At 43.0% G+C, this 12,267-nt stretch overlaps 1 protein-coding gene across 1 annotated transcript; it reads right to left on the bottom strand.

Annotated features, from left to right (window-relative positions):
- Nucleotides 1-447: 447 nt before the first annotated feature.
- syt19 (synaptotagmin XIX) lies at nucleotides 448-12,064 on the bottom strand. Its single transcript, XM_063197460.1, has 7 exons — nucleotides 11,579-12,064; nucleotides 9,135-9,349; nucleotides 6,490-6,563; nucleotides 5,117-5,686; nucleotides 3,934-4,053; nucleotides 2,384-2,495; nucleotides 448-867 (listed from the first exon to the last, which is right to left on the bottom strand). The coding sequence occupies exons 2-7, from the start codon at nucleotides 9,301-9,303 to the stop codon at nucleotides 557-559; spliced, it is 1,356 nt and encodes a 451-aa protein (XP_063053530.1). The 5' UTR covers nucleotides 9,304-9,349; nucleotides 11,579-12,064; the 3' UTR covers nucleotides 448-556.
- Nucleotides 12,065-12,267: the final 203 nt, after the last annotated feature.

Below are 12,267 nucleotides of genomic sequence, written 5' to 3'. Positions count from 1 at the left end.
GCTGCTTTTGTATTTAGTTCGTAGATGAAGTGTCACATGATGCTAGTTGGCTATTGGCTGACTAATCACAGTAGATTGTATTGTGCAGTATTGACTGACACATCGTAAACAGAGAAGGTAGCGTTTTCCTATTGGCTGGTGCATCATACAAAGTTCGTAGAGGTACAGTATTGGTTGAGGAGTCACGCATGGAGCAGGTACCGTTTTCCTCTTGGCCTGGCTTTCACACAGAGAGAGCAGGTGCCACTTGGCTATTGGCTGAGGCCTCATTATGTGGAGCAGGTGCCACTTGTCTATTGGCTGAGGCCTCATATGTGGAGCAGGTGCCCCTTGGCTATTGGCTGAGGCCTCATATGTGGAGCAGGTGCCATTTGGCTATTGGCTGAGGCCTCATATGTGGAGCAGGTGCCCCTTGGCTATTAGCTGAGGCCTCATTATGTGGAGCAGGTGCCACTTTTCTATTGGCTGAGGCCTCATTATGTGGAGCAGGTGCCACTTGGCTATTGGCTGAGGCCTCATATGTGGAGCAGGTGCCACTTGGCTATTGGCTGAGGCCTCATATGTGGAGCAGGTGCCATTTGGCTATTGGCTGCCGCAGCGATCGCATCATCAGTCTCCAGTGCTCATCCTCCGCCTGCCTGCCCTTCCCAATGCTCAGCTGGCCAATCAGGTGCTTAGACGCCTTCTTCTTCCCAGGATGCACCTCATAGACGTTGAGGGTGACACGGCAGTGGTGGACAGGGGCGTCGGGCAGCAGGAACACCAGGGCCTCGTTGAAGACCATCACGTCCCAATGCGTCTTCACCGCCGTCTTCTGGTGGTGCAGCCGACACTGGTTACACTGCACGCTAGCCCGCACGTACACCGCTGTCAATGTGTGTGTGTGTGTATGTACAGTGTGTGTGTGTGTGTGTGTGTGTGTGTGTGTGTGTGTGTGTGTGTGTGTGTGTGTGTGTGTGTGTGTGTGTGTGTGTGTGTGTGTGTGTGTCACAGTGCAGGGAGAAGCAGGCATGGCAACATGGTTAGGCACAGTAAATGACATGCAGTACATTACATTACCACTCCAATCAATCAACCCAAAGAGGCCAGCTGATGCAGACATTAAGTTGGCTCCAATTAAGGCTTAGCGGTGCAAATGTTCTGCTAGCACAAGAGATACGTACGTAAACCTCCAAGCCACGAGTGACCCAGAATTACAAGATCTTTAAACCATGTTGACAGTTTAAATGAGGAGTATGTTAAGCTGCCTTGGCTTGTAGGTGAAGCTTAGCCTGGAAAACCATAGAGTGGATGCTGTCAGAGGTAAGGTAAAAAAACATCTATTACATCTATTACATCTGACCATGCGTATTTTACCAACAAAGTGGACAGTATACTATGTTCTTATACATTCAGTTCATGGGTCGGTGACGTTTCAGCAGTAGCACACGTCAGCCAGTGCCACTATTGCGCCACCTGACCTCTGTCCAAAAAAAACCTGTCTTTGACCCACATACCTCTGCCTCATACCTCTCGGTAGACTAGTTTACTAACACAGTGCCCCTGTGCAAATGTATGATCTTCTAATAACATAACGTACCTCTGTCCGTCCTGTTGGACTAGCTTATCAACACTGTACATACGGTCTCAATACTACATAACTGTGTCCCATGTGAAAACATAACGTATGGTCTTATAATTAAATCATGTATTGTCTGTACATATACTGTACCTCTGTCTGTCTTGCTGTAGTAGCTTACCATCATTGGTTTCATCTCTACATAACATACCTCTGTATACATACGCACATACTCAGGGGTGATAGTGAAAAAAAATCCTGAGCCTGAACTTTCCCCCCTGCTCCAATGACGACAAGATACTGCATAGTGATGTAACGTAGGCCTATTTTGACACATTATTCAAACATTTAATAGCCTGTGTATGACCATTATTCAAGCCTGATAGTAGAAGAAAACCCTGAACCTGTAACACTTTCTGAGATAAGAATAACCTAATGGCTAATTATTATCAGTGTTTTTATTTTTGCAAACTCTGTCAAGCCTGAAATCAGGCATGGAGCCTGAATACTATCAGCCCTGCATACTGTACTGTAAGGTCTTGTGGTTACTTGATTGATGGCACCTGGCTTTGCAATCAAGCTGCATTTGAAAGCTGAAGGAACTGAATGATCTTCAGAGGCTTTCTGTGGCTGCTGCCTTTCCAGCCTGTGTTTTGCTTGTGTACCATTATGATTTGGACTGAGTATGTTTGGTTAATGTCTTGTCTTTGCCACTGATTGGGTTTTACATTTAAAAGGTGTTTGTCTATATTTTTTCATAAGGTTATGGCTGAGTGATTTGCTCCATATGGGGCATTTTAATGTTGGGGTGTAACAATAACATACCTCTGTCTGTCCTGCTGGACTTGGAGATCATGCGTATCTTCAGGACTCCAACCTCTAGCCTCTGAGATGTGGGCATGTACTTCAGGGACAGGAGCACCTCACCTACCAAGTCCTGCAGCAGGACGACACAGACATGTAGCAGTTGAAGGTGAAGATTGTGCTCATCCCAGGAAAAAGGTGCAAGACAGGAGGACAATGAAATTAACATGAAAAATAAATAAATAAATAAATAAAGATTTCAAGTTTGCAGACTCCTCACTCTAAAGACAACACAGAAATAACATTGGCTCTAAATTAAATTGAATTAAATCTAAGGGCAGTCATAGGTAAGCGGTTAGGGCGTCAGACTTGTAGCCCAAAGGTTGCCGGTTTGACTCCCGACGTGCCAGGTTGGTGGGGGGAGTAATAAACCAGTGCTCTCCCCCATCCTCCTCCATGACTGAGGTACCGCATGGTACTGTCGCACCGCACTGCTCCCTTGGGGCGCCATTGGGGGCTGCCCCCTTGCACGGGTGAGGCATAACTGCAATTTTGTTGTGTGCAGTGTGCAGTGAACACTTGTGTGCTGTGGAGTGCTGTGTCACAATGACAGTGGGAGTTGGAGTTTCCCAATCGGGCTTTCCTGCCACATGGCCAAATGCCGGTGAAAATTCATTTTGGCCGGTAGAAAAGTAAACAGCCACGTTGACTGAGTGAGTGCATATTTGACTAGTACTGGTAAGATTTAACACCCACTAGCGATATTAGATAGTGTTAAGAAAACAACTTAATTTGACAGTAATAATGAGACAACAACAATCAAATCAGGGTTAAAATGTGCTTTTGTGAAGGGAGAGAGATTGACAGGTCTGGAGCACATGCTATTGGCTTGGCATTGGTCTCTCTCTGGCTCTCCTTCCCAGCACAGGCGTTTAATAAGGAACAGAAAAAGAAACATGGGTGCTGGGTCACACAGGTCAGTGAGTGAAGAACTCCTGCAGTATGCTGTCTTATCTAATGCAATCTTGAAGCTGCACACCATCCTCCTAAGCACAGATGCACATTTAATTTTTATTGATGATAACTCACACTACAAGTACAAAACGGAAAGAATTTGCTACAGATAATAAGTATTTATAAGATTATATTCATAGTTATAGTTTATTAGCCAGGCCACGGGCTCCTAGTGACGCAACACTTTCAACGTTGCTTCTAGTCAGGCCAGGAACAATACAAATATTGTTTCTAAGTTGCAGAAAAATCAGGAACTCCTCCCACTTTGTCGGGAAGTAAACAACCAGTAGCAAACCAAGGGAGGCGGGTCAAGCATGCTGTTTGGGAAGTGTGAATTGTTATGCTCTTGGTCAGACCAAGTTTCGAATAGATTTGAAAGTCAATGATGGCTAATGGTGTATAGCCCTGATTGAAATAATTAACACTGATGATTACCAAGTGCTGCAGTAACACAACAGCCACAAATAACATCAAACCAATAGACAGCTAGGAACTATCTTGTGCCAAATGACATTTATTGTTAGATGCCAAAATTAAATGTTAAATGAGTGACCGACCTTGCTGGGGCGTTGCAAGTCCTGCCATAGGTCAAGAGGGTATGAGATATTCAGATCGGCCAGTGGCGTCCGCACCTCTCCCACGGTCTCATGCCTAGAGTATTTGTCATAGTCCTGAACCTGTGAAGAAAGGGACAAAATCAGTACAGTCACTGTTTGCGTGAGAGGTGCAGTCAGGGATGTCAAACTCAGTTCCGGGGGCCAAATTTGGCCCTCAAAGTTGGCACACATACACCATCAACACAAGTGGGCCCACAACATTAGCATCTCACACTCACACAGCAGAATATGTGCAGGGCTGGCACATTTGATCTACCATGTGGGAATGAGTGTTTCTGAAATTTGCCTTTGAGTATTACATACATGCATACACAATGTTAGCCCATTAAAAATATATATATATTGAGCTCGGCCCACGACTTTGTCCCACATTTTGATTTTGTTTTTATGTTCCCAAAGAGGTGCCGTGTATTTGAAGTGTCCTTTAATGTGCAACCCCATGAGTGAAAATAATTGCCACAGCCACAAGTGCTACATGTGTTGGTGGTTTGTATGGTGTGGTTTGCATACTGTCCCTGATGTGCTGAGCCCAACTCCAATTTGACAGTGAGGTGTGTCTATCTAAAGTAACGGCCCCTGTCAGTGGTGTAGTCTACGTAGAACACGGGTATACGGAGTATACCCACTTCTAAATTTCAGGGATTTCAGTATACCCACTTAAAATGGATTGATCCATTGTTTTGAATAGCACAAATGTATTCAGTATACCCACTTCAAAAAATGCTCAAATATAAAGTATACCCACCATAAAAAAGTAGACTACACCACTGGCCCCTGTTATAAATGAGCTGTTACCAGATTGGCAATGACCAAGTCATAAAGTATTACTAAAGGCTCTGAGCACATAGTGATGTAGTATTATGGTAGTAAAGTTTTTTTCAGTGCCTATTACAACGTTCCAGTAGTGTAATGCTGTGTATTAAGGGGCTACCAGGAAGCTAGAGGAGTGATTGTGCATTCATGTGCTCTCGGAAGTAGATATTATCCAGTCTTGGAAACTCGTCTATAACATTTTTCGTTGAGCTTTCCAGTGGAAAATACCACTCATGTGTCCTTCCCATGTCGGCATTTTGTTTTTCCCATAATTCCCAGACAGCACTATTAGTTTGCTGTGCTCACTCACCTCCAGTTTGACGGTGACATGCGGGACCTCGTCCTCAGGCAGCGTGTATGAGAACTGCTCCCCAAACGCTGGGCTGCTGCTGTTCCTCACCGGACGAGACTGCCACTCCTTCAGCACGCACTGCAGATGCTGCCCGCTCCGCACACTCCTCTTCCTCCTCCTCTTCCTCCTCCTGCTCCCTCCCTTTCCCTGCACCTCCTCCTCCTCCTCCTCCCCTCCCTCCTCGTCCTCCTCCTCCTCCTCCACGTCCGTATCCCCGTCCTCCTGGTTGTCCCTGGCCCAGAGGAGGCGCACCCTGACGAGGGGGTCCAGGTTGCGGCGCTGGTGGTGGTGGTAGCTGCGGAGGGGGAGGTCTCGCGCCTCCAGCACCGTGACCACCAGTAGGGCCTGCGTCTGGTCGTAGTACAGGGAGAAGTGGAGCGAGCCCCGCACCTCCTCCTCCTCCTCCTGCTCCTCCTCGCCCAGGCTGTCCAGGCTGCAGCTGAGTATGGAGGGGGAGGACGGCGGGATGGAGTCGCAGCGAGACAGGCAGCGGCTCAGACGACCCGACTGATGCTGGCTGTACTCCTCCTATGGGCAAAAACTGTGATCATTGTCACTCTCTGCTGAGCTGGTCTACAGTAATCTTGCTGAATGTAATTTTAACTCATTTTGTCACAAACACACACACTCTTCCCATAATATGACACACGCACGCACACACTCTATCCAAACTATAATTTTTGCAATTGCTGCCCTAACGACAGTAACCACAACAGGTGCGGTCTTTCGTTAGGCCTCACATGGCATAAATGCAATGCAATTTGGTCACCATCACAAGCACACACACACACGGACACACAAGGCCTGACATGACATAAATGCAATGCAATTTGGTCACCATTACAAGCACACACACACACACACACACACACACACACACACACACACACACACACACACACACACACACACACACACACACTCACACACTCACACACACACACAGTGTGTGTGTGTACATGTGTGTGTGTGTATGTGTATGTGTATGTGTACGTGTACGTGTACGTGTACGTGTACGTGTATGTGTGCCAATGTCACACAGTCATACTCCAATGTTCAGATTCCAGTGGAGCAGCTTAAAAGGAAACAATAGATAAAGAAACAATAGCGGAGGACGACGCTGAATGGAATGAGGATGTGGAAAATGACAAAGGAAAAAAAAAGAAAAAAATCCCTATGACAGAGCAAAAAAAAAAAAAATTCTTCAGCAATGATAAAATAACTGTCCATACAGTTCTGTGTTAATTCAACATCTTCTAACACCGCACATCATTTAATACTGCATTTTTACTGTGCAAGAGTAATGTTTCCGTTGAGCACAGACATGTTACCTTCAGTCTGGGGGTCTGGATTTTTGGGTAACTTCCGCTGAGGCCATTATCTCCCTCTGTCACCAGACTGCTCACTTTACACACACACACATACACGCACGCACGCACGCACACACACGCATACACGCATGCATGCACACACACACACACATACAAACGCACACACACATACAAACGCACACACACACACACACACACACACACACACACACACACACACACACACACACACACACACACACACACACACACACATGCACACACATACACAGAGTCAGTCACACACACCACACCACACCCAAAACTAAAACAGTATGCAAATGAAAGGAGGCTTTGAAGGCCAGTCATATAACCTTGGTCTGGTCAAACATTGACAAAATGAATGATGAACTTTGTGTAGTCGTAATTGTTCACACATGAAACAACACACATTTAAAGATCTAGAAATTAGAATGAATTCCTGAGTTAATTCTACTCGATACTGTTTAACCCCTTAGCGCCTATGTTATAACCTTACTGTCACCAAAATTGTAATGGCTATGTCTTGATCTGTTACTTAAAGGTACACTGTGTGAGATTTGTTCATTTCCAGAATTCATGCTGCCCATTCACTAATGTTACCTTTTTCATGAATACTTACCACCAGCATCAAATTCTAAGTATTCATTATGACTGGAAAAATTGCACTTTTCATACATGAAAAGGGGTATCTTCTCCATGGTCCGCCATTTTGAATTTCCAAAAATAGCCATTTTTAGCTGCAAAAATGACTTTACTTGGACCATACTAGAAAATATTTGTTTAATACTTAGTAAACTTTCATGTAAAGATCAAATTTGGCAAAAGGCAGCCCAATTTCAATAAGCAGCATAGTTGCAGTACCTTTTTTGGCCATTTCCTGCACAGTGTCCCTTTAAGGCTCTCTGTAATGTCATAGTAATGTTGTTATGATTTAGTTGGGTATTTTCAGCCAATAGTGAATAGGCTCTGATACTGTGCTGTATAAATAATACATGTTGTATTGTAATGTACAAAGCGGATTCCAAAAAATACTTTGTATTTTGTGAATAAAATCAAAATGCTGGCATTTTTAAAAGATCTAATATGTTTATAAGGTAGAGCATTATGTACAGACAACATATCAGTTGTTTAAGTTGAGCAGAATTATTGTTTTGAGGTAATTATGTGATCATTTAAAATTTGGCCCATGCAACAAATCTCAAAAAAGTTGGGACAGGGCCAAAACATGTTGTAATAGTTGGATAATTCTAAAAATTACACAAGGAAGAATATTTTAAAAGGAACTATATTGACTGCCAACATGAATGCACAAATAAAATACCATCACATAGAGGCTATGGCACTCAGCGGCGAAGATTAGAGGGACTAATTACTTATCTATTACACAGAAAGATTGAATTATCAAAATTGCAGGCATATAAGGCCTACTTCCATAATATAGAGTTCTGTGTAATCATTGCACGAGTTATGAGATCATGACATACTCGTGGTCAATAAGCAAACTATGACACTCCAACAATGACAGCTCTCGAAAAAATGACCATAAACACAACACTTGATTAATGCACATGATGCAGACATTAAACAGTGTTGCGTGCGGAAAAGCTCATTCTATGGACCTAGGAGACATGTGAAACTGTCCTCTGATTACAGAATGGTAAATATTTAATCCATTTAGAAAATTATGGAGTCATGCACCCTCCAGGTTATATAGAAAATTAATACTTCAGCTTGATTTAGTGGTCAGTCTGAAAGACAGCATATATGGTGGTAAGGGGGTGCAGAGGTGACTTGGTTAGGGTCTTCTTACTCATGTAGAGCATTAAAATGAATGTTGAATGATACATACAGACTTTAAACAGCAAACATAGCTACCAAGGCATTATATTTTGGAGCACCGCCTTTAGATATTGCCCCATAATGGTGGCAAATTTCAATCTCTACTATGTTCCAACAGTGTGGTCCATCATTAGAGTAAACAGGTCACAAAATTGTTTTCTTGCAGTCAGGATATGCCACATATTAAGCATAACAAAAAGGTAAACAAGTTGAAGAACACACCTATCAGTTGAGCTGCTGAAATCATGTCTCGCACATCAAAATATCTAATTTTTGAATAAAATTATGCCATCAGTCAAAGTATCTAACTGTTCAGTCTCATCTCTTGTGTTGTGTTTAGTCTTATCCAATATAAAAAGCATTTTATTGGCCCTGTCCCAACTTTTTTGGGATTTGTTGCAAGGGTGAAATTTTAAATGATCACATAATTACCTCAAAACAATAACTCTGCTTGACTTTAACAACTGATATGTTGTCTGTGCATAATGTTCTACCTTGTTAACATATTGAATGTATTGAAAATGCCAGCATTTAGATTTTATTCACAAATTACAGTGTCCCAACTTTTTTGGAATCTGCTTTGTATTGTAAATACTGACAACCGTTATTATTTTCACTGTGTTATGAAACCCTAAACCAGAGTGCATTACTGATTACATTTATGCAGGGCTCTAATTTTTTATAAATACTTAAAAATGACAAAGTACACATAAAAGCTACTCAATTACAATACTTGAATACATTTTACTTTAATTTAATTTACACCCTGCCAGAGTGCAACTCACTGGAGTCCTTGGGGCTATGGTGTTGGGGGCAGCACCTCTGCAGCTGCCAGACCAGTATCCCCATGGCGATGATGAAGAGGAGGATGGACACGGCCAGAATGATGTACTTGACCTCGTCTGAAAATGGCATCCGCACGTCCAGCCACTGCGTTTCCGGGATGGGGATCATCTCGCTCCGCCATAGAAGGAACTGCTAAACACTAAACCTAAACTTCCTAAACACAATGGGCGACACACAAACACAGAAACACGAATGCCATGTTGTTAAACTCCTAAAGACACGGCCCGTTATAAATTAGCTACCAGAATGACAAAGTGGCAATGGTGAAAAAGTCGTAATGTATTACTAAGCCCTGTGCACTGTTATAGTGGGGTAGTGGTATAGCAGTGAAGTTTTTCCAGTGACTATTACAACATTCCAGTGGTGGAACAGTGTGTGTTAGATGGTTACCAGTGCTGTCGTCTCTGCCAGTACGACAGGACGCCATACTGTTAAGTACTGCTATTACGTATCTGTGCCGTCTCTTATGTAGCATTTGAATAAGACAACACTGACTGTTGGCACACGACAACTCAAGAGGCGTGACCCAATAGGGAGAGTGGTGCCGAACAGAATATAAACATATGGTCAAGTCAGAGAAAAATACTCTGTATCTTGTATTTTCAATAAATATGCAAATTGCCAGATATGTGGACATTGTTCTCATGCATCTGAAAATGTAATACACCAGCTATGTGACGCAACTCCTCAGTTTCTGATCCTCTCCAGTTACTGTGCCCCACTGACCAATTATTTCATCCAAATCATTGAAAATAATAACTGGGTAACACTTTATTTTAGGGACACATCTATTAGCACTAATACATACAATATTAATGCCTGTATAAGTAACTTGTAAGGCATGTACTAAGCAAAATAAGACAGTTGTTAAGCATGTATTCACAAATGTCTTGTTCATGCCCAATTAGGGATTTATTACTAATATAACCTTAGTAAGGACCAGTAAGCCTATATTTCTATTTATTAGTAAGTAGTAAGTGGCAGAATACAATGTGTATAAGCTCCCGACACACTGTGTGAACAAACCCTGAACAGTGTGAAAACAGATGCAGAATAAGGGTCCCTATTCTAAAGTGATGCATTGGTCAGCCCAGATGGCTCAGGGCCTCTGCACTACCAAAGTCCTAGGGCCCCCACACCACCCAGGCCTGCACTACCTAGCCCCCCCGATCTACAAAGTGTAAGGGTATATCAAATAATTAATACTTACCCAGCTGAGTCATCTAGTTTTCTCTTGTTCATATGAATGAGAGGGAGGTAACAAGAGCCTATATATAGCAAGGATTGAACGTACACTTGTCAATGGCGGTGGGTTGGTGAGATGTAATTTTTTTTCATGTACCACTGAGTTTTAATTGTAAAAAAAACCCAAAATAAATGCAGAACATTAGAATAATAGTTTTGAAGCAAAACTAAACTACTCTTTTGTGATAATTAAGTGAATGTTTGAGAACATTAGCTTCAAGAAGTGCAGTGCATGATGGGTACGCAATCTTGGCCAACAGTCAACCTACCCAGCTCTGAGCCTACGTCCTTAGCTCCTCCCCTCACTTGTGAAATTTAGTTGCTATCCAAACAATTTGCCATGTACGTAACAACAGAAATATTATCATTGCTGCATTGGCCATGCATTGCATTTCTGACTAAGGGCGTAGCCTACCCATCATGCACTGCACTTCTTGTAGCTAAGTTTCTCAAACATTAACTTATTTATCAGAAAGGAATAGCTTAGTTTCGCTTCCAAACTATTACTCATCGTTATATTCTGCATTTATTGTAGGGTTTTTACAATTAAAACTAATTGGTGTATGAAAAAATGACATCTCACCACCCACCGTCATTGATAACTTTACGTCCAATCCTTGCTATATAATGCTTCCAATTACTCATTAACATAATGAGTAGAATAAGTGAGATCTTCCTACCTACTGAGACCAATGAAGACTCTGAAATGTTCTTACACTTTGCTTCCCGTGGGGGGGATGTAGGCTAGAGTGGGGGCCCTAGGTAGTGCGGGGGCCCTAAGCCATCTGGGCTGAGCAATGCATCACTTTAGAATAGGGACCCTTATTCCACATCTGTTTTCACACTGTTCAGGGTTTGTTCACACAGTGTACCAGGAGCTTATACACATTGTATTCTGGCCCTTACTGCTTACACATAAATAGAAATCTAGGTCTACTAGGTCCTTACTAAGGTTATATTGGTAATAAATCCCTTATTGTGCATGAACAAGACATTTGTGAATACATGCTTAACAACTGTCTTATTTTGCTTAGTACATGCCTTACAAGTTACTTACACATGCATTAATATTTCATGTATTAGTGCTAATAGATGTGTCCCTAAAATAAAGTGTTACCAAAAACTGTATAGTTCTTACCTGTTTCACCTTATTCTGCCTGTCTCCAACGTCGCTCCTGTGCCCTGGTACTCACATTCTGCCCTCACACCATCTCCATCTTACAGGCGTCTCCCTCTCTCTCTCACAGCAGCAAAGACATGCATCACCTGATCACCACACAAACTCTGGAAGAACCAGTCGGAGGACTTCTAATCCAATTCCACCCACTTTCTCTCTCTGGCCTGCGCTCTCAATCTCTCTGGTCCTCTGAATCTTTCTCTCTAGCCGTCTCTCTCTCTCTGGCTCACATTTACCATGAGCACACACCACACACAGGGTGGACACACACACACACACACACACACACACACACACACACACACACACACACACACACACACACACACACACACACACACACACACACACACACACACACGCACACACACGCACGTTTCTCAGAGGTGACACTATTTGCAAAAGTGTTCCAGCGTGAAAGTTATCACTGGGCCGTACCCAAATTCCCAACTGTCTATTGGTTTGATAACAGCCCTGCTGTCGGGCTGTTTTTCACACGGGTGGCCCTGTATGAAAAGATTAACACCACAATATCCCTGGGTGGTGAAAAGAGACACACTCAAGATGTTTTGTTATCAGTACACAGTTTCCTTGTTCCTCATTCACTCCTTGCCACACGTCACTGATGTCTGGGGACACTGAGCAGAGAC

Source organism: Engraulis encrasicolus, chromosome 4, assembly GCF_034702125.1.
Source record: "Engraulis encrasicolus isolate BLACKSEA-1 chromosome 4, IST_EnEncr_1.0, whole genome shotgun sequence".
Taxonomy (NCBI): domain Eukaryota; kingdom Metazoa; phylum Chordata; class Actinopteri; order Clupeiformes; family Engraulidae; genus Engraulis; species Engraulis encrasicolus.
This window is presented reverse-complemented; position numbering and strand designations above follow the sequence as displayed.